The 25,310-nt window shown below is 41.6% G+C and overlaps 3 protein-coding genes across 20 annotated transcripts in view; 2 read left to right on the top strand and 1 right to left on the bottom strand.

Annotated features, from left to right (window-relative positions):
* Nucleotides 1–12,388, top strand: part of Naam (Nicotinamide amidase) — a 73,608-nt gene extending 61,220 nt beyond the window's left edge. For all 11 annotated transcript variants that reach the window (XM_055063672.2, XM_072284333.1, XM_055063676.2 and 8 more), the window contains one exon: nucleotides 9,107–12,388. In XM_055063672.2, coding sequence (XP_054919647.1) covers nucleotides 9,147–10,181 — 1,035 coding nt within the window. In that variant the 5' untranslated portion in view covers nucleotides 9,107–9,146 and the 3' untranslated portion in view covers nucleotides 10,182–12,388. The remainder of the gene's footprint in view (nucleotides 1–9,106) is intronic.
* Nucleotides 12,211–17,971, bottom strand: LOC126547852 (disks large-associated protein 5-like). The gene is made up of 6 exons (XM_050195881.2): nucleotides 17,787–17,971; nucleotides 17,560–17,685; nucleotides 16,240–16,400; nucleotides 15,614–15,736; nucleotides 13,401–13,614; nucleotides 12,211–12,550 (listed from the first exon to the last, which is right to left on the bottom strand). The coding sequence occupies exons 2-6, from the start codon at nucleotides 17,675–17,677 to the stop codon at nucleotides 12,432–12,434; spliced, it is 735 nt and encodes a 244-aa protein (XP_050051838.1). The 5' UTR covers nucleotides 17,678–17,685; nucleotides 17,787–17,971; the 3' UTR covers nucleotides 12,211–12,431.
* A 158-nt stretch (nucleotides 17,972–18,129) lies between these two features.
* Mvd (mevalonate diphosphate decarboxylase) overlaps nucleotides 18,130–25,310 on the top strand; it is a 111,701-nt gene continuing 104,520 nt past the window's right edge. For all 8 annotated transcript variants that reach the window (XM_055063666.2, XM_055063665.2, XM_055063667.2 and 5 more), the window contains exons 1-2: nucleotides 18,130–18,478; nucleotides 18,591–18,661. In XM_055063666.2, coding sequence (XP_054919641.1) covers nucleotides 18,397–18,478; nucleotides 18,591–18,661 — 153 coding nt within the window. In that variant the 5' untranslated portion in view covers nucleotides 18,130–18,396. The remainder of the gene's footprint in view (nucleotides 18,479–18,590; nucleotides 18,662–25,310) is intronic.

The raw sequence follows: 25,310 nt of genomic DNA, 5'->3' as shown, positions 1-25,310 counted from the left end.
CAGCAGGCTTATTCGATTCAGCCGAGTTTCTCTGCACCTCCTGCACCTATTAATGGTGCACTGCACCTAAACCTTCGATTCCCCAAGGTACAGTGGTGCACCCTGGTAAAGGTGCTGCCGTGGTGCAGTGCACCCTTGAACCTTGCAGTGAGTGGGTGCAGCCTGGCACACCATAAGTGGTGCCACCTGCACCTTTTCGTTTGTGGTGCCGTGCACCACTTCTGAATCGAACAAACCTAACATCTCACGGGAAACTTCAACTTGTCTTTGTTTGTGTTCATCACTCAACCCTTTTTGCACCAATTTCGAACAATCCTTTCGCATGCTCAAATTTTCAGAAATAATATTGTGAACCACTGTTTTGCACATGTTGAGGTCTTCAGCAATTAATCTGATACCGAACGACTGTTGGAGTCCAGGAGTTTTACTCTGGCCACATTTTCATCCAAAACACTTGTTGAAGGGTGTACAGATCACTCTGTGTCTTCAACGGTCTCCTGCTCATTCTTGAACTCACTGAACCACCGGAAAACCTGAGCCCTTGACAGGGCGTCATCTTTGTAAGCCTCCTTAACCAAAGCACGCATCTCAGAAGTGGTTTTGCCCAGGCGAAAGCAAAATTTAATCACGTACCACTGCTCTAGTGAATGCTACATTTTTGACATTTTTTGCCATGACAAAAACTCAAAAACAGCTTTTGCGCCACTTAAGATCCTCACTGTGTCAAAGTGTGGGTACGACTGCCGCCCGGTGCGTTACTTGTCTTAGAACCCCCACCACAAATCCCGCCTCCGGGGAGCGCGCCACTGGCGACTGCAGCGCCACTCGACGGGCAGTCTCAGTACTTTATGGACAAACCCCGGGGTTGCAAGTTTGGTGGGCCCATGGCAAAACCACAAATGAGGCAGTGCAAGGGGACATAGGTTGGTTTTCATCTGAAGTCGGAGACTGCAGAGCAAAAGTAGTTTTGAAGAAAGCCTCAGGAACAGAAACAAAATAAATGGGTGGTTAAAGTGCACTAGTATCTGTACCTAAAAAGCGTGGACACAGAATGGAGGGAGAGCTCAAGAAAGTACAGGGTAATTGAAAGTGTAGATAGACAACCAGGAGTAATAAAAAAAAAAGTGAGAGAAACAGAGACAACTAATTGGATGCAAAGAATTTGGAAACAAAAGAGACCATAGAGATTTTATTTACAAGGAGAAAAAAGTAGTTAGAAGGGAAAATCTGTATGATAACACGAAGGGAAGTGCCTTGCTATTACAGGCTCAAGCTGGTTGCCTAAGGACAAAAACATACCGGAGCAAATATTTGAAATTAGATTAGGCATGTGTATGCTGCAGCAAAAATCCGGAGACTACTCAGCACATCCTAATGGAATGCGAAGGGATTCACCTAATGTGACCAGTACGTAACATACAATTTCCAGAAGTGCTTGGATTTAAAGTAGACAGAGGTATCAACCGGTCAGTATTCGAGATAAGCAAGGAACGTTTAGAGTATTGGTGGAAAAAAAGCAGGGAAGAGACATACGGCTGGATCCATTACAGGCATATGCAGCGATACAAGCTAGGTACAGAAGATTAATGAAAGGTATACAAGAATGTTAGAAGGAGAAGCATTGCTATTATACCTGTGTCAGTCAAGCAGGCTAGGTGACAATTTTTCCCTGCTCCATTTCAAAGGGGATGCCAATAAATCATCATCATCATTTCTCTCATTAGCCTTGGACGTGTTTGAAACAAGAAGCAATCTCGAAAACTCCTCAAGGTTATCCATAATACTCCTTCGTTGAAGCGGCCCGAGACTAAGCGAAAGCTGTTTACACAGTCATTTGCTATGAACAAAGTGAATTCTACAAAAACAAAGCCAAATTCAGTTCGAAGCAGGTGGTTGGGACTGCTGCCATGTTTTACGTAAACCACGTAAACTATGCTAAGACGGTAGTGTTAAATGGTACACTAAACGGTGTGGGTCGTTTAGTGTTCTGCGCATGTGCATTTAGATCCCACTATTATGCTAACCCCACTATTACGCTAAACACACTAAACTAAAACTGTACTATCTACTGTTTCAGAGAGCCAGTTGCATTGTTAAAATGTGTAAGCATTTCTATGCCTACTTAACACGGAAACCCGTCCATCCGTCACATAAGATGATAGCTTTCAAGATAGGGCCTGTGTGCTGCCTCTCACTACAGCGTGAACTAAGCAGCAGTGAGAACACAGTGCAGACAAAGCTGTCAGCATTCAGCGCACTGTGTCTCCATCGCAGATCACTTTCAAGATAGGGCCTGCGCGGTCACGCCACACGCAGCCGCTGCCAGACTACGGTTGATAATGGTTCGCATCAAGAGGAGACAGCATCATGGACCATCTCTACGTACAATGTCTACCAAACGTGACACTGTTGTTGTGAAGTCAGCATGTCCCAAGTTTCGTAATGTTAATCGCACTGCTGCCACCACCGTTGTGAAAGTCGGAGGGAGGGAGGGGGGGTCCGTGCGGCCACGAAGGTTCCATGGATGGCTGCTGTGCCAGGTGCCGGGAGAAAAAGGGTTCTGAGCGACGTTGAAGAGAATGAGAAAATGGATTATATTCAAAAAAGGTACATGGTTCAGTTTTACAAACGGCTCCAACTGTCGGAGCACACTACATGCTAGAGTCTTTGCATGTCCAAGCGTCTCTTCCTTTTTTCACAGCCGTCCAGATCCGCTCTTTATGCCATTTACTTCCCTCTTTCTCTCATTGAGGGAATTTATTGGCCAACTACAAATGCTGAATCATTCACCATCTCCCGTTCCCTATCATCCGCACTGTTGCCCAACCTCAACATTCCACTGTCTCCGCCTCTTAATTACCCCCCCCCCTCTTTTCCTAATCTCCATGTCCCACCATCACCCAATACGAGGAACCACGTGGCAAACTGTGAACTCGCAGTTGACACCGTTTCCCCGGGAGTCCTTAACCCTTTGAGGGTAGATTTTTTTTTGCCATATGCGACCGCCCAGGGTCAATTTCTTTTTATTGCAGATTCCGATTCTTCTTAGGGACTTATATCGAAAAAACATTACAGTAATTTTTTCTAGGGTGACCGTAAAGTGAGAAACAAATATTTTGCGTTGGTATATATGCACTCTTCATTCATGAATAACAACAATAAAAAAAGAAATAAAATTATCAGAATTAAAAATTTGATGCATTTTTATGCACATAGTTCAAGGCTTTGAAAATCCACACAAGAGAATATTTCACAAGCCTCAAATGTTCCTGCTCTTACACTTATACATATGTCCATAGCATAATCGAACTGCATAGGTGCGCGCACTCAAGAAAACTGTTTGGTTGTGTGCCCATCAAAAAAAGCAAGACGTGTGACAATCTTCCGCTAATCTTCATCTTATCGCCAACCAGCTAGGGCAATTAGTTTTCGCGAGTCTTAAAAAAGGAAAAGAAACAGAAACACATGCACGTTGGCATCCTTGATATGCGCACCCCTGTGAGCACTAAACGAGCGAGAAACAAGCGGTCGTCCTTTGAGCGATTAGGAACGAGGTAGCCATCAGTTTCGCAAGCGCAAAAAACTGAAACCGCCCGCGAAACAAAATACAAATGGCAGCCTGCCCACGCGCACTCCAATGCGCGAGCGGTAGTATATAGACGCGCAGGAGCAAACTAGTGCTGAAACAAACCATGCAATGAAAACCGAGAGAGGGAGGCGCTAGAAAAAAATTCACTGTATCCCCACATAGTGGAAGCACATGACAGAAAAGAAAAAGTTAGGAAATTGGCGCGCTTTTTAAACGTACAGATGGCGCCGTAAATATACGGCATCGACCATTTTCGGACTTGTTCGCAGCGCCGTATATTTACGTCATTGACCGTCAAAGGGTTAACAATGATGCTGTCGTCAATCAGTGGCCTCTTCTGTCAGGATCAGCAGACGTCTTGAAGTGAATGATGAGGCGTGAACAGCAGCTACCTATTTACAATAGGTAGCGAGGCACTGGAAGTGGTAAGGGAATACATATACTTAGGGCAGGTAGTGACGGTGGATCCGGATCATGAGACGGAAATAATCAGAAGAATAAGAATGCGCTGGGGTGCATTTGGCAGGCATTCTCAGATCATGAACAGCAGGTTGCCACTATCCCTCAAGAGAAAAGTGTATAACAGCTGTGTCTTACCAGTACTCACCTACGGGGCAGAAACCTGGAGGCTTACGAAAATTGTTCTACTTAAATTGAGGATGACGCAACGAGCTATGGAAAGAAAACTGATGGCTGTAACGTTAAGGGATAAGAAAAGAGCAGATTGGGTGAGGGAACAAACGCGAGTTAATGACATCTCTTAGTTGAAATCAAGAAAAAGAAATGGGCATTGGCAGGACATGTAATGAGGAGGGAAGATAACCGATGGTCATTAAGGGTTATGGACTGGATTTCAAGGGAAGGGAAGCGCAGCAGGGGGCGGCAGAAAGTTAGGTGGGCAGATGAGATTAAGAAGTTTGCAGGGACGACATGGCCACAATTAGTAGTAGAAGTATGGGAGAGGCCTTTGCCCTGCAGTGGGCGTAACCAGGCTGATGATGATGATAATGATGAACAGCAGCCGTGACAGCTGCATGTCTGCCGGTGAAGCATCCTTTGCTCCATTGAATCGCCAGCCACAACAGCACCCCGAATCAGTGGCCTCTTCATGACGGTCGGGAGGGGTGATGTTGCTGTCTTGAAGCGAGCTGCCTTGAGTGAAGAATGAGGTGTGATCAGCAACCGTGATAGCTGCATGTCTGCCGTTGGAGCATCCTTTGTTCTGGAGGATCGCCAGCAGGCACAACACTGTTCAATTATGTCATGTACTACAACACGCATTGGCCAGTGCTCGTCTTGCACGAAGAAGTGGCATCATCCAAATGCAAATCATCCAATTTGAAGATAAAGAAGAAACACAACAAAAGCCAAACAAGAGACAGTGCACGTAATGAATGTTGTATATATTTGCTTCGTTTACAAGATCTTTCTTGTCATTCCATCCCACGTCCACATCCTCTGGGAAGTTATCTATAACATGAGTGAACAGTTACTTCATGCCTCTTCTTCATCGTCTCATGCTGATCTCAGTTAACATTTCAATGTTGCAGCTGCGCTTCTCTGTTTCACGATTCTTTTGCAGTGTTTCTGGCAATTATACCAAACACAAGAGCATACGACAGCGAAACAGCAGGTGATTAATAGCAAATGCTTATGCACAATTTAGATAATTCCCACAGGAGATTCTGCGTGTAATATTTTTTTTCTCTCTCGAGTCTGCGAGGTGCCTTTGGACCGTCACTGGCAACAAGCATGCATTAAGCATTATGTGCATTTGTTTTAAACACATGTTCTAGAGTAAAAGATAGTATCTGAAAAGCTACAGCACAGCCATTTGATCGTGGGACTGCGTATGAGCAAAGTTGGGAGTGCGATTATTGTGAGGGGGAAAACAAAAATAATATTCTCGAGAGCAAAGTTGGGAGTGCATTTATTATGCAAGCACGTTCCTTACGCAAGTATATGCGGTGTATTGGTAATAATTATATGTCTTCACCATTTGCTCACAAGAACAAAGCATTCATCAGTTTTTTAATACCTGCATTTAATTATTATACTTTAAGTAAGAGCATATTTTGATGTGAAATCAGGTTTAACCAGATTTTCATGAATTTTGTTCGTGGTGTAGACATTGAAAACAAATTTTGGCATTGACCAACTAAGTGAATATTTGAGTTTCTGTGATGGGTGGGTAGTATGGAGTAGGAATCACCCGGTTAGCAAGGTGCCTGGAAGTGACTTGCAGGTATGCATTGCAATATTGACACTAATGCCAGTGAAGCTGTAGATGTGGTCAGTCGCGCATTTTATCTGTGCATATGTCATGGAATAAGTGGTGAAGAAGCAGCCTTCTGGAACAATATAAATAAGATGCTAATAGAGCTAACATATTATATTATCATCATCAACTTGAACTTTGAACAATTTGATACTCTTTGTTGGCTCCATATCTCTCCAATTTCTCTCTTTCCTCACCTCTCACCTCTTCATTGCTGTGTTCTATTATAAGCAGTCATTTACAGTGCGAGATGTTCGTTTAGGACAGATCAGCAATTCTTATTATTCTCCTTTAATATAGAAGGTAGTCAGCCTTCGCATTCCTCAAGTAAAACATTTCACAGGGGATTTGAGATGCTGAAAGTAAAGAGTGTGTGAAGGAATCATGACCACAAAGACAATAATCAAAACGCAAATGAGAAGTCTCTTATTAACTTCTCAGTTGCTTTTGACCTCACCTTCGTCTTTCACCAACACGCCAAATTAGTGTTTTACTTGGAGTGCACAGGCCAACAAGTACATTCTATGTTGAAGGAGATGAGGAACAAGAACTGTTGATTTATTCTAAGTGAACATCTGGCATTGTGACTGCTTGTCTTGGAGCTCTGAAATCAAGAGGTGGAGGGAGACAAGAGAGAGAGAGAGACGTGCAGCCACGCAAGGAGGATCTAATTGTTCAAAATAATATTTTGAATTGCATATATTCACGATGGTGCTTGTGTATGTGGCTGGGATGATCAGGAAAAGCATTAAATTTAATATGATGGAATACAAAGTATGGAAAAACATTCAAAAGCGAAATGGTATACAAAGACAGCAGAATCGCAGAAGTACAATACAGGAATACAATACAAATCATCAATGCTATTCATAAGCATTCAATATCTCGGTGTATGGCTGACAGATGCCTTTTCTTTGATGTACACCAAATGAACACCTACATTGGTGTATGTGGTCACTGGAGGCACAAGGAATGTTCCTTGTGGCTAGACATTACTGTATGCATTTCATATTCACCACAAGAGGCTTCTTTGGAAGAAAGTAGCATAGGCCATGCCATTAATTTCATATACCATTAAGCCCTCAGCAAATGGCAGCCCTAAGAGCCATATATGCGGTGTTGAAGTCAAAGAACCAACTGATCAAGTGAGCAAAAAGACTGAAATAGGAAGTAATGAGAAAATGGAATAATGCAAAAGCAATGCCTAATGCAATAGTGGAAGAAAAATTTCGCAATGTTGAATTGCCACAGTCTGACTGCATGCTCAGAGAAGAGGGCTTGTTAGTGACTAAAGCCACTACCAAAAGAAACTGGTGGTACTCTGAATCATGGGGTATGATGTGCCTCTTTTTATACATATGTGATCCATTTACCTACAAGTTTCTGTGTCAAAATGACATTCTCCTCTTACCCAGCATTTAGACAGTGAGATAGTACAGTTGCATTTTGAATGGCCATAAAGGGTCTATACCAGTGGCATGGTATTCTTGTCTTCGACAAAATTTAGATGCGCAAGACATGGCTGTTCACTCATAAACAAGGATGTACTTTAGGTTTACTGACTTAGGTGAATCTTTGCAACAAAAAAAATTAGTGGCTTTAGTGTTGTGCTGCTGAACCTGAAGGCGTAGAATATAATCTCTGCCATGGCGGCCGCATTTCGGTGGGCGCAGAATGCAAAAATACCTGTGTATCCTGCGTTGGGTGCATGTTAAAGAAACCCAGGTGGTTGAAATTAATCTGGAGTTCCCTACTACGGCATGCCTCATAATCATATTGTGGTTTTGGCACATAAAACCCTGGAATTTAGTTTTAGTTTTTCAACAAAAAAATCAACTAGCAGACCACGAACTTGTTTGCTCTGTGACATACTACTGTGCTGCTTAGCTCAGATGGTAGTGCCCTGAAAGACACTGGTCGAGCCCCTGAAAGATACTGGTCACAGGTTTGATTTCCATACCAGAATGAATTTTTCAGCTGTGAAGCTGAGAAATTCATATGGGTTGCCTTTGTAACTGGTGGTACTCTTGCTTCACACATGCTGCAGAAGTTCTTGGTGCAGGGAAGGGCACTTATCAATATGATGATGATCCTGGGCTGGTATTTTGTAGCAATGCCTTATACCAATGCTAATGCCTTTCGGCGCTTTTCGCATTCATGAGCTCTGTGCGGCCACTCACAAACGCGAAAAGTGCCGAAAGGTGTTAGCATCGGGAATAGGCATCGCTACAAAATTGTAGTCCTGCTGAATTTGCTACCGGCACACATTTGAGCACCATGGGGTGATTTGCCATGGTGGCCTAGTAGCTATGGCATAAGCCTGAGGGCAGGGTATCAAATCCCAGCCATGGCAGCCACATTTTGATGGGCATGAGATGCAAAAATGCCCATAGACTGTGCGTTGTGTGCCCTTTAAAGAACCCCAGGTAATCAAGATTAATCTGTAGTCACCCACTATGGCATGCTTGATAATCATATTGTGGTTTTCGCTCAAAGAAAATGCAAGAATTAAAAAAAAATTATTTAGTGTTACAACAGAATGAGCTTGCCCTTGTTGCTGGTAAAGTTATAAAAATTTTAGTGAGGTTACAGATGTTATTAATATATGAAAAAGTTGTATTGACACTTTCTTTGCATCCTAAGTCCCTGTTTTATAGTGCTTTTCAGAAATGTTTTCAGGGTGGCCACTTGCACTACCATTTGGGTGCACTTTTTCTTCCGACATTAGTGGTATACATATCAGTACGAGAATAATTCAAAGCTGTGTTCTAACCTTCCTATTCTCCTACCTCTCTATGTAGCTTTCCGTGGGTTTGCAGCAGTTCTTGCATCATATTGTAAAGCAAACTTAAACATTATTTAACATAGTTCTCCCTGTCAACATAAATATAGCTTCATCTGTTGTTGGTGGTAGTAAAATTATTTTTAAACTTATCCACAGCTTACTTTCGTCCATTTGCTTCAGCCTTGTATTATGAAATATTCATGGTGTGATAGGGCTAATGTTTAGTAGACACTATTATAACTTTTTTTTTACAGTTCATTTAACAATGCATATGTTTATATATATTCTCAATTGTATGCCATGCTCTGAACAGATATTTCTATATTGCATTTGTGCAACTGTGTGCATGCATGAGTGCAACTGTATTAAGTATTCTTGCGCTTGCTTTTCCCATTGCATTGTTGACTGAATTGCCTCTCCATGGACTGTAACGGCATGCAGTTTTTCTTTTTAGGTGACTACGTTGACGGTATCGCATGTAGTCGTCCTTCACGATGAGCAAGCTGGAATTTGACAGTGAGTCCAAATCACCGAAGGAGTGGTTCACTGAGCTTGCAGCCGGCCAACACGACATGTTATCCAAGGAAGCTTTTTCTGCTTTTCTGAGCTCGCTTTTCACCGACTTTGATGAGCTCCAAACCAGTGATAAACAACATGCAGTTACTCTGCTGTTTGAGACATTTGATTGTAACCATGATGGAAAAATAGATTTTTCAGAATTTGAAACATTCTGGACACAGTGGGTGGAAGTTGTACTACACCCAAAATGGGCTTTTATTGTTGTTGACGTACAGAATGATTTCATCACTGGAAGTCTTTCAGTGAAAAATCTTGCTGAAAACAGGGACCCCGAAGGCATTGTGCCCATTATTAATGACCTTGTAGAAAATGTCCCATGGAAACTAATTGTGTATTCACAAGACTGGCACCCAAAAGACCACATTTCATTTTACGAAAACAAGGACTGCCGACCTTTCCATGCCAGTAGCAAAGTGAATGCTGGAGATGCCAAGGTTTTTGATACTGTGATGTTTGCCGATGCCATATGCTGCACTGGTTGCATTGAGCAAACCCTGTGGCCAGCACATTGTATACAAGATACCTGGGGGGCAGAGCTGCACAAAGACCTCAGAGTGCGTGACAATGCACTGATAATCCGCAAAGGCACAAGCCCAGATGTGGACAGCTACTCTGCATTCTGGGATAATGACAAACGCTCGTGCACTAGTCTCGACAAAGAGCTGAAGGCACGTGGAATCACTGATGTTGTTATTTGTGGAATAGCGTATGATGTTTGTGTGGCCTCCACAGCATCGCACGCTATACAGTTGGGGTACAGGACCGTTATTGTTGATGATGCTTCATGTGGCACTTGTGCAGCAGCCACAGAAGCCACAAAGAGCCGTTTAGTTGCACAGCATTGTATGCTGCTGAGCAGCTCAGAGGTAAAGAAACTGGTCTCTGGTGGCACGAGGCCGCATAAATTAGGCATTCAGCTTGCAAAGGCCATGGCAGCCACAAGCAAGTGATTTTCTTATCTTTCATTTAGTACAGCGATGAAAATGTGAGTCTATCACAGAACTGTAATTGCCACTGTTGTTGCCAGAGCATTTAAGCTCCTGTATGTTAGAGCTGTTATCACCTTTGTTGACAGCAAGGACCCAGTTTTGCAGTGGGCCATTGTGACTGAGCACAGCGCCAGTACATAGAAGCCTGCAAACTTAGTTAACAGTTGTGGCCTTCTGCAAGACTACCGTTCCAGCCTTATCTGACAATGTCTGCTTGGAACTTGTGTTTATAATGCAGTTGCTTTGTATGTGGGAATACTGCTTTACTTATGAAGTAATCAAATGTTTCAATAAATGTGTGCCATATGAACAAGTGGATGCTTTACGTGCAAGCAGTGATATATTCTTATATGTTAAGTATTTAGTTTGCCGCTGTGCCAGCCTTATGTCAAGCCCAATTTTTTTTTTTTGCAAGTATAATTTACCTACATTAATAGCTACCTTTGTGTTGTTTAAGATGATGCAGCAGCATGATTTTTCTCTAATTTCGAATGTTCTCAAGATGGAACATATTGAAGATTTTGTTCTAGAGTGCATTTGCAAACGTGATTATTTCTCAAACTATTCCTTTTGCATTGTTTGACAAGAAAACACTTGCATGTCTGTGACAAATACTGTGCTTAGCTTAAGGGTACAGTGAGCCATACTTGGCTTTGTACACAAACACTCATTCTGATTGCTATTGTATTAATCTTGTGCTGTCTGCGATGCCATCTGTAATGACCCAGATAATTTGCAAATGTGATTATTTCTCAAACTATTCCTTTTGCATTGTTTGACAAGAAAACACTTGCATGTCTGTGACAAATGTTGTGCTTAGCTTAAGGGTACAGTGAGCCATACTTGGCTTTGTACACAAACACTCATTATGATTGCTATCTGTATTGATCTTGTGCTGTCTGCGATGCCATCTGTAATGACCCAGATAATTTGCAAATGTGATTATTTCTCAAACTATTCCTTTTGCATTGTTTGACAAGAAAACACTTGCATGTCTGTGACAAATACTGTGCTTAGCTTAAGGGTACAGTGAGCCATACTTTGCTTTGTACACAAACACTCATTCTGATTGGTATCTGTATTGATCTTGTGCTGTGATGCCATCTGTAATGACCCAGATAATTTGCAAATGTGATTATGCCTGAAACTATTCCTTTTTCATTGTTTGACAAGAAAGCACTTGCATGTCTGTGACAAGTACTGTGCATAGCCCAAGGGTACAGTGGGCCATACTTGGCTTTGTACACAAACACTCATCAAATATGATTGCTATCCGTATTGATCTTGGCTGTCTGCGATGCCCCCTGTAACGACCCAGATAATTTTTATATGCATTTTTATCTTTTGCAGAAAAAATTGACATCACTTCTACCAGTACCTTGTAGAAAATAAAGACAGCCGAATGTATAAAGTTATTGCAACAGATTTTTGCACCTGAACTTAGCCCCAGAGTACGTTTTGTATCTACTTCTAGTGTGTCACTTTTTTGTTTCCCTGAACTAATCAGCCTGATACACCTTCGTTATACTAAACCAGACATTTTCCTTTTGTTTACTTTTAAAGCTACATATGTTAACTCCCCTTTGCACTGAAGTTAACCTGTTGGTAATTGGTGTTAAAAATATAGTTGATAATTCTAAACTGCAAGCTGCAAAAGCCATCCAACTGCATTCCTTTGTAAACATCAGAACACATTTTTATTATGCTTGCAACAGGCAAGAGCCTGAATAGCACAAAGCCACAAAAAAACATCACATTTCTGATACGCATATGTAAAACTCAAAATTTTCAATTTTCCATCGAACGATTTTTCTGCACTTTAAAAGCAGTTAATGTCTAAGTGTGGCATGGCCAAGGTATAAATTTTTTTTAATGCTTGCTGCAAAACTTTTGATTAGTAGCATAGAAAACTGTTGTTCCCCTGACTACTTGAAGACTGCACAAAAAAAAAGAGGGGGGGGGGCAGAAGGGTACGACAAGACAACATGAGTGCAGACAAACAAGCATTTATTTGGAAAGGTGTGGAAAGTGAATATGAGCATAAGTAAATCTTGCTATGTGCTTTGGTGTTGTGTAAACTTTATGCCTTGAAACAATTGTTCTGTAGCAAATATATGCAATATTTCTGTTGATGCCCAATAAAATGAATAAAGGTGTTCGCTCATTTATGCAGGAGAGCTTTTTTTTCTTTTTTTTCAGATCAGTGAAAAATCAGTTATGTTGAAGGAGCACTTTTTTTGCTGATTGTGTAACACACACAAGTGGTGAAAAATCCTTTTGTTTTGGAGATTTTTGAAGGCTTCTTGGTGTTCCTTGAGGGCATCTTGTTTCTGAAAAATTGATTCGACACATAAATATCAAACCTGTTGTTCGGTGTAACATGCAACTTTTTTCTTTTTTACATGCTGAAGCACATTCAATGAAGCAGTTGTATTGCAATCATTAAGTATAATGGTGCATCGCAGGCAATAAGAGGCGCAGAGTTCCAAGAAAATACTCCATCTTTATAAATGCAATATGTGGCAGTTTCCTGCTTACGAAGCCAAAGACAGTGCAGATGGTTGCCAAAATTTTCACCACAAACCATTCTGACCTGTTGACCTACAGCAGTTTGGGCTGACGCAGTATTATTCCAAAAAGATTTTCATTAACTTTGCAGCATCGCGACATAAGCATGGCTCTTTCAGAATAAAAGGTAGTCCATCTTTAACAATGAAAAAATTAACCAGGCCCAAGCACACGCTTTGAAATCCATGACATTGCAGAACTTGAAGGGGGTGTCACCACGAGTCTCGTTTTCCATATTTTCTGGTTTACCAAGCATCTTTTCATTGTAAGAACCGCTTGTTTTTCTTTGCTACTGTAGGAAAGTAATTTACTAATGCAGCTGAAATTATCTTTCTCTTTAGTGTCCCTTTAAAGAAATTCTTGCACAATTGAACAATTTTGCCCAAAACTGCTGATGACAACAATTATTTTTGTGATCACACTTTGCGAGACTTGTATGCAGCATGTCTTTATTGCCATGTGGACTCTACGCATGAAAGTGCAAACCAGTGATAACATGTATGAAAGCAGGTGTGCACTTTTATACCATGCTGATAATTTCAGTTTAGGCAAAACTATAATAAAATATGCTGAAGGAAAAATTGACAGGACAAATAACACTTTAACACTAACTATTTTGCTTTGGTCGAGCAGGGCTTGATACAAGAAAGAAGTTTGGTGCTTCGAAGAGAACAGCATTCTCTTTGTCAGCAGTTCCAGCAGATGCTTGAGCACTGGTAGCTATGCGAGCTTTTGCTTCAGCGAGGCGCTTTCGTGATGCTGCAATCCTTGCTTTTTGCATCTCTGTGGGCATAAATTTTTTTGCTGCAGGTTTTGTGGTCTTCACCTGCAAGAGACCAGGGGAGTCTGTTAACTGATCAAGAGTTTAGCAATGCCAACTGGTACACAAACATTTCAAACTGTTTTGCTTCATGAACAAAACAATACCAGTCATGGAAGTGGCACTTGACCTTTTGGAGCAGTAACTTACTGCTCTGGTGCAAAGCTCCACATGCAGTTAACGGAAATAGACACTGAATGTGTTAGTACCGTCTGAATACTATGATGCAACTTACTGTTGAAGACAAATGCAGATTAACCTGAATTCACAGGTAATTGTGCATTCCAATAAATATGGTTTTGGCACATAAAACTCCAGAATTCAATACATTTCAATGAAGAGTTCACTCCTCCCAAGCTGTCGCTGGATTCTTTATCCCTTTCATCTGCTAACGTCGTGTCCACAAGTTGATGTGTACAGCCACCAGATTCAAGGACGCTATTTTTGTTGTCCTCGCAGGCGTAGATAGCTGGAATAGCATCTATGTTGTGTAGCTTGTGCGTCCATGCCTACTTGTCCCGTTTTTGAATTTTTTGTGTGCTCCATGTACAGGCTGCCTAGTCGTAATAAAATGCACCGTATGCAAAGGGGGATCGAGCAGCTGAGCACTCAGTTGTCTGTCACCATAATTATATAAAATGATTATTTCTAAACTAATACAGCCAATGTAAAACACTAATAAAAGGCATATAGATACCACTGATGGATCACAAAGTGACCGCAAATATCCAGCACATGTAGTAGCGAGAAATCGTGTGCCACCAAACCGGGCATGGTGACAAATAGGTGTCAATAACAGTAAACAAGAAGAAGAGTTTATTTCAGTCAACTGCAATATATCCGTTGCTGATCGATTTTTTGCACCTGCTCCGATTATTTGGACTTCCCCAAGGCACTGCCACATTTTCCTTACACACTGGTGGATCCAGAAAGGGAGGGGGGTCCTGGGCCCTGCCTGAGATATGCTCCTATACTTAAGAGCCAACAAAGTGGAATTGTATTTTTTTTTCTCTGCTCGAACATTCAGAGCAGCAGCGTGGCACAATACATGCGATAAATGACAATATTGTGCAGCATTTAGCAGCATATTCATCACTGCAATATCAAAGAGTGTGTGTGCATAAGCAGTTTATAGAAATGGAAAGACAATTTACATATATTTGGAAGAGTTTTATATAAAGCAGAATCGAACACCACAGATTTTTCCACCTGTAAGAAATGACAAAATGGGCAAAGGAGAAAGGTAAGCTTAATTTAATTTGCTTCTCAAAGAATGCACATAACAGGTTTTCCAGGTGGAAGTGCGCACTCAACTGTGGGGCTCCCAAGTGAACAATGCATGCAAGGTTTCATGTGCAGGATTGTGTTGCATGATATGAGCCCCCCCCACACATGCTGTAGCGATTTCAAAGCCAAGGTGACTATAAAAAATAGTATTAAATGTCATGTCGGTAAGAATTACTCAATACATATTCAAGTAGAGAATCATTGTACGCCCATAATATTAAGTAATCCAGTCATACACATTAGTTTAATGAGCACATTTACCTTTAGCTACAGTTTTATGCAAACAAATATGCAAATATGACAGCTTCAAGGAGCAAAATGCTCAAGGTGCACGAATGACAAATTTGTAGAGCAAATAGATTTCAGTTCTAAAAAAAAAAAAAGCAATTAAATAAATCTTGAGGTTTTAAAAGCCAAAACCTTGCTATGATAATGAGACACACCATAGTGGGCTAGTTTTGACCCAGCTGGAGTTTTTTTACTGTGCACCTCAGTCTAAGTACAAAACCGGTTTTGCATTTTGCCCCCATCAAAATGCAGCAGCCATGGCCAAGACTGAAATGGCGACGTCGAGTTCAGCAGCACAACACCATAGGCACTAACCTACCGTGGCAAGTTGCATTTCAGTTCTGTGTGATAGCTTCGTGGGCACCATACGCATTGAAGCACGGAAATAACCTAGCGGCTGTCACTACTAGAAGGAAAAGAAACAACTCACATTATTAGCTTTTAATCCAATGTTTGGCAGGTTTGTTTTATCAGTATCTTCCCGTTGACCAAGTTCCCATGCATTTTCTTGCATTTTGGTAAGCTGATCAAACTTCTTCTGAACATCATCTACCTGAAAACAGAACAGTGGCGTTATGTACTTGAAACATGAGATGCCAATATAACGGCATTATTTAAAAATTTTGATTCATTACAAAGCAAAGTACTTTGTGCCCACTGTACAGTACTACATGCTAAATTCTACTTATTTTGTCCCTCTAAAGGATCAACATTGTTTTTATTACCGCAGACCTTATTAGTAGCTATACTGCATGGTGTTCCAATATTTCTTAGCCATCCCTACTACCTCTATTTCAAGAAAATTCCTGTGTTTACTGTGAGCATTTGCACGACGTAAACCATACGATACAAAATTGTGCAACTTCAACAGTATAACTCAATGGCAGGAACATTCAAGCCTTAACATAAACAATGCATGTTAACATGTGAGTAACTGTCTAAGTTGTTATCGTAGTGCACAAGAGTTTGAGCTCTGACAGTCAGTTCACAGGCTTTGCACCTTTTTCATAAATTGACTACTGGCATCGGCACAAACTTTGCAAGGACACCATTTACCTGGAGGTGAACCATGTCCCAGAAACCTTGAAGGTCTTCGCAAGTGGTTTTCTTTTCCCCAACATTGTTCTCACAAATGTGAATCAATCCAGTGAACTGTGCAAACCGCTCGGTGATGAGCAACTTCGCTTGTCCTGTCGCACTCCTTATGTAACCTTGTGCTGGAAATGAGCAGTTAGTCAAACACCTTCATAAGCATAAGCACGTCACATGAAAGTTGTGGCTATTCCTACAGCATGCTAATAATTCAAAAATGGTAGGCTTTATCACTGCAAAATGCAATTTAGAACTTGGTGCCTGTTGGCATACTTTAGATTATGTCAGGCATGCATTGATTAGAACACTGCATGACAAGTTTGTCGGGAGACTGAGAAAAGAGTCATAATGTATTCCTGGGCTTGGCAAAGATGTACGACAAGCAGAGATAGTATTACAGTAAACTCTCAAGTTGTATGAACGTCAGTTTAATGAATATTTCATAACAAACTTTTAGAAAATCCCCGGCGGTATTTCTATGTATTCTATGCAAAATGTATCAAACGACTTTCTGAATAGCGAATACTTCAGTTGATGAACTTGATCTGTGGACGCAGGCTCATTTTTGAAATCAGTTCAAAAAGTTTTACACTTTGCAGCGCTGGCGCAGCTGATGCTCACCACCCCCAAATTACCCCTCCAGAGGCGTAACACCAACAATCAGAAACTGCTAGCATAAATCCTGCCTTTCCCCTCTGTGCAGTGAAAGTGATTAAACCCGGTATGTGGACAGAGGTGTGTCACCAGCTGGATGTTGACAGCGACACTTCGTTTGAACACTATGTGCAGTGTGGCAGTGAGCTCGTTACCTGTGCTCAACTATCACATCTGGAAATCATTTCGTGTTCGTCCCAAAGGGAAGAGTGCGACGAGGAAGTCGCAATGGCAGTGGCAAATTCAAATCCTGTAACCCTAGCCGAGGCTGTAGGATGCCTTGGAAAGTTGCGAGACTTCGAGTCTCAGCAACAAGCTGTGCCAGATGAAGTGCACAAAAACGTACTCTCTGGACAGCTTTGTTACTTCTTGCACTTAAGGAGCACCAGGGAAAGATGACATTTTCTTTCTTTTTTTTCAAAATGAGATAGGCAGCAGCGTAACTGCTACGCAATTCATATATATTGGTTTACAAACTCCGTAAATTGCATTTTACACTTTGACTGGATGTCTGCTGTGCTCTATGCTGTTCCATATTCTAGTGAATATTCAGTTTAGTGAACTTTCGGTGAGTGAACTATTTCCCTAGGTCCCTTGAAGCTCACTCAAGTGAGAGTTCACTGTACTTACCGTCCTCGGATACGTCGGGTTCAGAAGCAGCAACAGTTTCCCAATAACGGCACATGCTTGCCAAACGCTTTGTCTCTTCTTCTACTAAACCACGGAAGTGTGCTGGGGTAAGTGCCATGACTACAACTGAAAAGGGGGGGAAAGAAATAGAAAGGAAAACGCTACATTGCTATCGCGGAAAACCGTTAATGCTATTTAGAAATATAGAAGAAAGGTGAAGAACGCACTTCGGTGGAAAGTGTACAGGGCCTCCAAACTCCGCAGCGGTGAAGTCGTACCGCGATGCTCGCGCCTTGCTACACACTGCAACAGCTGAAACCACAGAACACCTACACGTAGAAGCGCTTCAGCCGTTAAACCATAGAATAAAGAACAACTGGTTAAACTGTCGCGTGCTGAGCGTTGTGTCTGCCAATCATAGAATTAAGAGCTGCCAATGGTCTGCCCAACGGTCGCGCTAAAATTCCCGCCACTTCGCTTTATCACCTTATGCTGTCTTTAATATCTATATTACAAACGGAATTTTTAAACTGAAAGCTAATAAGTAGCTTTTAATTATTTGTACTATTTAATTATATCGCTTCAGATGGCCTTTTGCATTTTGGTATTTTTTTTTTTTTCGTTTTGAGTCGCAAGGTGACGCTACTGGTTCTTTATTCTATGACGTATCTGTGGCACGAAAATTAACGTTTCCTCTATGGTTTCCTCATTCTATGCGTGTCTCGCAACTTGCAAGTTTCATGTCTGTGCAATATACATAAGGAAAGAGCGCTTGAGCTTGAGTGCTTGTTTCGCTTCGTTCACTTGCATGCTGCTGCGGTTTGTGCGCTAGTCAGAATGGACCACATAACCAAAATTAATGACGAATTATACATGACAACCACCAAAGCGCCGGTCAACATCGCTGTGATTAAATACTGTAAGTAAACGCTGATTTGGAGTACCTTTACTGGCGCAAATTCGCAGTTATGGAGTTACTGTTTGCATGATTGCCGTGTTTCTTTTGCCAACGTCTTGTCTTCTTTTTTCAGGGGGGAAAACCAATGAAGACTTGATAATTCCTGCGAATGAGTCGCTCAGCCTAACGTTGAGCACTGAACACGTGAGTGGTGTTTATTAAGCGGGAAGGAAGTCCGTCAGTGGATATGTTAGCTTTATAACAAATACAGGAGCAGTTATCTAGGACTAATGCGGGAGCTTCATGTGACAGGCGGATGCTGTCTTGTATTCGTGCCATCAATTCTTTGAGAACTGGGTCAGCTGAAACATTACGATGTAATTTTACGTTGGTGACATTGGCTTGCTTAGACCACAAAGACTAAATATATGCAGTGTGCCCACTCCTCGGCATCCTGCAGCCAGGTCGCTGCTTGCGAACATTCACGCTTACACGGAAAACTAGGAACGTTTCCTCATCTGCTCTTGTGAGAGGAAAATGGTGATAGCTTCCCAAGTGTACTGCTACATCGCTGCCTATCGAGCCTCATTTTTTTATATAAAGCCCTACTGATAGCCCATGCAACTTTCTCGCAAGTTGTTTATGCAGGAGTACGTATTTTCTTCAAGACACTTGTCATGTTTCCTAAGTGGCGCGCTACTAGGCCGACCTGCTAAAATCCCATTTTAAAAAGCTACAGCCAGTGCTGGATGAAGAAATTATGGGCCCGGGGCTGTATTTGCTTTGGGGCTGCAGTGATGATGACAATCACGGTTATCAGTTACGACGCCGAATATTTTGACTTTTACTAGTCTTGCGTGCTGTTTTAGACTTTATTCTTGGATAAAAGGTTACTTGCTTATGAACATAGCATACGAGGGCATCTTACATCTGATATGACATTCGCAATATTTCTGCTTTAAGAAAAAGTTTTTTCTTTGATTGGGTTATCTAATGCTTATTGTCTAATGGACATGTTGCTGTCATTTCGCTCTGAAGTTAGTCACAAATCCACGAACTGCTCTATTGCTATCACTCGGGAAAAAGAGTATCTTGTGTTCTGAAGCAACAAACATTTTAGTTGTACATGGACACTTTAAATTTCTCTGCATATGTGCCATACAGTCTAGGCAAGTACCAGAAAGCACATGTACTAGGTGAACCCTCCTCTCTTATATGGGAGAAGGCAAGAGAGGAAGGTCTCAAGAGCTGGTTCAGCAAAGGAAGAGAGCCTCTCTGCACGAAGGGCAGGTTGCCTCCTCGCACCACACATTATTTTGGCTACTACTAAACCCTTTTTAAGAATTCTTGTGGTATAATTCTCCCTGGACAACGCTTTACAACTTCTATCGTATAACCGAAATTTTTACCCGCTGTCATGGCGTAGTGGCTTTGGTGTTGCGCTGCTACGCTCGAGGGTGTGGGATCAAATTTTGGCCACAGTGACTGTATTTCAATGGGGACGAAAGGCAAAAATGCCTTTGTACTGTGCAATAAGTGTACATTGAAGAGTGCCAGGTGGTCAGAATTAATCTGGAGTCCCCCACTACTGCATGCCACATAATCCTATGGAGGTTTTGGCACAAAAACAGAATTTAAGTTAAAAAACGAGAAATTCCGATGGTGCTCTCTGGCAGTTGGGGGCTCTTAGAAGCAGCCTCCTTAGCCGGTAGGTTAATCTGGCCCTGGATCCATCCCTTGATTTTTTTAAGAGTTGAGAGAGTTCTGAAAATGTGCTACAGTAGCGCACATTATAATTTATTTAACTTTGTGCTATGTATGAGAAAACTTGTTAATATATGTGTGGTTTGGGTCACATTGAAAGCATTGCATACCTATATTTATCAGAGTGAATCATAAAACTTAAATTTACCCATGCAATGATAAACACATGCATGATATTTACAAAAGAAAAATTTGACCAGTGATCATTAAATGTGGGCTGAACTAAGTAACGAGACTCGTAAATGTTTTTGCACTTTGCTAAGGGCAGTACTTCGCCCCATTTTGGCCAGTCTCGATGTAAAAAAAAAAAGAATCGAGAATGAGTCACTTAAGTGCAACTGCAGCCATTCAATTTGAATTAAATTTGTATCATACGTACTTATGTACGTTCTTCTCATGTGCACCTGACCGCAGGACTGATGCTTGTGTAATTTATTATGAAATTAATGTTAAAATTAGTTTTTCCTTTGCGAAACTATGGATTCGGGCACCAGATGTCACCCTTTAATGGCCACGTGAACTTGGCATCTGCTTTAGTTCAAACCCAAAATATTTTTCGTTTCTTTATTTAAATGCACAATCAATGTGCAATAAAGGCGGTGATATCTGCATACTTCTTGCCACCTTCAGTTTTTATTGTGACATAGTGACGATAATGGAAACTTTGTACAATGACGATTATAAAGTGCTTTGTTTACCTTGCTACTGATGCTTCTTTTCTAACCACCTAAGGTAAGAGAGGAGGTGGTGTACTGATACTGTCAAAAAATGGGATCAAATGTTAGATTATTGAACAGTTTTCAGTGATGACTAAGGATTATGAAGGTCTCTCTTCACAGTGCAGTGCTCTTGTTTTCACTGTGGTGTACTGACCACCCAGCAGCAGGATTTCCACACTTTTCTTGATCTATTCCTATGCTGGATTTACAAAGAAAAGTATACTCTTGTGCTCGGTAGTGACACAAACATCAGTATACTTGAACATTCTACTGCTCACACTGAATCGAGCACAATCCTGAAATTAAATTCTTTTAAAATGTCATCAATCGACCCACTCTAATATTCTAAACAGTATGTGTACATTGCTAAACACAAATGAAAATGCACTGGTGTCTGGTTCCATAGCATTATGCATTAGCAATAGTCTTCCCGTTGGCTTAACTTATTGCCCACAATGGGGAAAATAGGTGTTTTTTGTAGGTTACTCCAGATTTTTTTCTGAAGGAACTACTGAAATCAATATTTTATGTAATACATAAACAGAAAGCAGAATGAATGCATTTTTCACGCATACATGTTTTATTAACGAGATATTTATAATAAAGAAAAGTTATAAAGTGCCAGAACCAAGATTGTGGGATAAAATCCTACAATTTGTAGAGATATGCTTGTATCTACTAAGAAAAAAAAAAAATTATGAGATACATAAGATGTATTGGCATTTAATAGACACTACCTCCAAAAAAATCTTAATTTTCGATTGGACAGGTATTTCACCACAAAAGTTTAATGCAAGCACTACATTTTGGCATGCTGGGCTGCGGCCGCCGATGTTTCGGGCTGTCTTGCATCGTCGTCACACTGAAAGTCAAAGTCCAATGAAAAAGCAGTATCCTCAGACTTGCTGCTGCTTGATCCATTAATAAAATAAGCCACAGATGCAGCGGAATCACGAGATCTACAATCTTTTGAAGCGTGTGCGCCGCTCCCAGAGGCGGTCATTTTTGTTTTCTATGTTGACAATCGTGAAACTTCGGACTACGTTCAAAAATGGCGCTGGACAGGTCATGTAAAGCGCAGATTAGATAACCGTTGGACTATTAGGGTGACAGAATGGGTACCAAGAGAAGGGAAGTGCAGTAGAGGACGGCAGAAGACTAGGTGGTGCGACGAAATCGGGAAATTTGCAGGTGCTAGTTGGACTCTGTTGGTGCAGGACAGGGGTAATTTGAGATTGCAGGGAGAGGCCTTCGTCCTGCAGTGGACATAATAGGCTGATGATGATGATGATGACATTCAAAAATTAAGCCTGGCGGGGAAAAAGCAAACTGCTTAGAAAACAAAAATATAGCTATTCTTCACATCCGATAGAGCAGTGTATCCATGAGTGGTGCGGAAGGTCTTGAAAGTGGCATTTGAAACCATCGTTAGCGGGCTAACAATGCCAAATGGGCACGGTACAGAAAGTGTTAAAGCGACCCTGAAATTATATTGACAATTTTATGCAAATGTACTGAATCATTAGGGTAGGTCCTGCTTATCATTAAGTGACACATTTAAGTGCTCCACATAAAGCGTGCAATTTAATATAAAGTTTTAAAAATGTGCATCACTACGAACTGCAGGGGCGCCGCTCCCCTGAGTTTTCAGCCACCCCGCCCCTGCTACGTAGCAGGGGTGCGAAACATCATTCTGGCGAGCTGTCCGATTGACTACCCACATTGCATCATCGCTAACTTTTCAAACATTATGGTGAACAAATGTTGTTCCTAATAGATCAAATATTGGTTAATTTGTTTCTCTAACAAAAAAAGAAGTAGCAGTAAGAGAACACATGACAATTTATCTACGCTCAAGCACTTCCGGCACACAGCAAGTATCTTCTGCTTGTGTTACAATGTGTTCCGTGTTGATGTGAGCTGCCCGGTCAGTGTTGGTCTCAATGTTTTTTTTTTTTTTTTTGAGGACCATGAATCGCCCTTATTGCATTTACGGCTGCAAATCTAGCAATTGGCGACATGCCAAGCTGCAACATCGTGTCCCTCTGCAAGGTGACAGGCGAGTGGAGTGGATGCAGCGCTCCAGTATCTGGCAGTCGGTATCTGGCAGCCTGATGTGCTGTCAGTATGTGACAGCCAGGATCTATGCATTTGCGGCCACCACTTCATGCCGGAGGATTACTAAAATAGAGAGTTTTTGCGTGTCCGGTGTTCTGGTAAACGCACATGGACTGGGTGTTTTGCTGGATGGGCATAGGTGCAAACGTGAGCAGCCACCTGGTGGCACAGAGCTCAGCCAGACAGCTAAAATAGCAGTAAAGAAGTGTATTCTAGTTTGCTGCTGGTGTAAATGTTTGACAGTAGCATAATAATTAACATGTATTTTTATATGTTTAAATTGTTACAGCAATATTAGCTCTGTTTGGCTGGTTGAGCTCTGCTGCGCCACCAGGTGGCTGCACCATGCAGGCTGCTCACGTCGACACCTCTGCCCGTTCATCAGTACGCCCAGCTTGGCTGTGTGTACTGGAATACAGGACGCACTCAGTGGTGACCAACGGCGAGGTGACTAGCGAAAAGGTTGGAGAGGCTTCATGTGCTGGATGATGCGACTCAACGTCACATTAGTCTGTGGCAGAACCAGTGAAGGCGGAGCTTAGCCCCGATTGCTTGGTGAATGAGTTGAGGAGGAAAAGCGTGGCTAGAGGAGAGTAACTTGTAGTCATCCGTATCTCTCTCTCTTAATATCGGATGGTTTATTTAAATTGTGGCGTGAATGCTTTACTGTAGCTGTACCCTATGCGTCTACAAGATATGTCCCAACTGTTTGAGGCTCCCTTTAACAGATGAGCGTCTCCAAAAGGCTATATAGCTAACGAAAAGGTTACTATGCGACTTACTGAAACATAAATGAAACCACACTCGAGCAATTCAACAATACATCTGGTGCAGAAGAGGCATACACAAATTTTTTTAGAATTTTTAAAAGCATATATGAGGAATGTTTCCCCTACAAGACCAGAACACAAGCTTCTAAAGCCAGGAAAAAATTGTCAACGAATGAATGCTTAGAAGTGATACATGCTAAAGATAGTTTATATAAGCAATTTTTAAAAAGCTGAAACATTGAGGACCTTAAAGAGTTCAAAGCCTGCAGGAATAGGGCAAACAGCATTAGAAGAAGGGCTAAAAGGAGTTACATGAACAAGTTAATGTTGATGTAATGAAGAGCACTGGTATTGTCTTGAATAAAGATTACTCATTAATTAGCAGGTACAAGAAGGCTGTAGATGATGAAATAAATATTAATGGTGAATGCATGTCTGGATCTATATTTGCAAATGCCATTAATGATTACTTTGTATCTTCTTCCGATAGTGCCCATTCTTCGATGAGTAAACTGCTAGCTTTTATTGGTCAAATGTTCTTCAGAGTGTTTTTGTCCCTAGTTACAAGCAGTGAAATTGTTGGAACGATCTAATCGATTAACAAGATCAAAAAGCTGACATAGATGGCCTTCAGATTAAGCAACTCAAATATGCATGTCATTATGGCACCAGGTCTGGAGCATATTTTCAGCCTTATCTATCATTAGGCGTTTGCCCAAAGAAACTGCAACTTGCTAAAGTTAGTGCATTATTCAAGGGGGCAATAAAAATAATGTATTGAATTACAGGCCAATATCAATTCTGTTTTTCTAAGTGTGGCAAAAAGCTGTTCACATGAGTGATTCACATGTTTGCGTGAGTGGTTTCATAAGCATAGTATCGTGTGTGGGGATGCTTGACTCTCCTGCGTGCCCTCATGTTTTTTCCCCCATGTAGCTCTTTCATCTCCTGTAATCTGGCAGCTTCACGTGGCTTTTCGGAGTATTTGCAGAATAGTAAGAGAGATGGCGTGGGTGTTGTACTGCTAATAGCACCTAATGGTGGGGTTACCTGAGGGTTACTCAGGTGCAAAGTGGAGTAGCCTCTTTGGCTTGGGGTCGGCAGAGTGAGCTGATGTTTCACGTACACGACGGCATGCTTCATGGGACCGTCCTGTGAAAGGCTTCAGAGCAGGACCCTGGGATGGATGAACACAATCTTTCGAATCTGCCACTGTTTGCATGACTGTACATGCATGGTGTCCAGCATGGGGGTGAACATATTCGCTCGATATCCTGTCTTGGTGAGTCTGACTTCCTCAATACGTCAGCACCCATCAGCATGTTCTATTGACAGTATGTAGTTCAGCAGGTTAGATTGGTGTATAAGAGGTGCAATAAATGGCCTTATGATTGCTTGCACTACTGCATTGTTGTTCCTTTGTCCCTAGAGCCCATCTGAGACCCGACACATGACAGCTTCACAGTTTGGTTTTCTAAAAGG

Source organism: Dermacentor andersoni, chromosome 1 (genome assembly GCF_023375885.2).
Source record: "Dermacentor andersoni chromosome 1, qqDerAnde1_hic_scaffold, whole genome shotgun sequence".
NCBI lineage: Eukaryota > Metazoa > Arthropoda > Arachnida > Ixodida > Ixodidae > Dermacentor > Dermacentor andersoni.
The sequence above is the reverse complement of the archived record's forward strand: the minus strand, read 5'-3'. Positions and strand labels throughout refer to the sequence as shown.

Bases quoted from the DNA above. Each gene is read 5' to 3' on its own strand.
- LOC126547852 (XM_050195881.2), bottom strand. From the start codon at position 17,677: ATGGCACTTACCCCAGCACACTTCCGTGGTTTAGTAGAAGAAGAGACA. The intron at 15,737-16,239 runs GTAAATGGTGTC...TTCTGTTTTCAG, and splicing joins GGGACATGGTTCACCTCCAG to GTAGATGATGTTCAGAAGAA. The intron at 12,551-13,400 runs GTTAGTGTTAAA...TCAATTTTTCAG, and splicing joins TGCTCGACCAAAGCAAAATA to AAACAAGATGCCCTCAAGGA.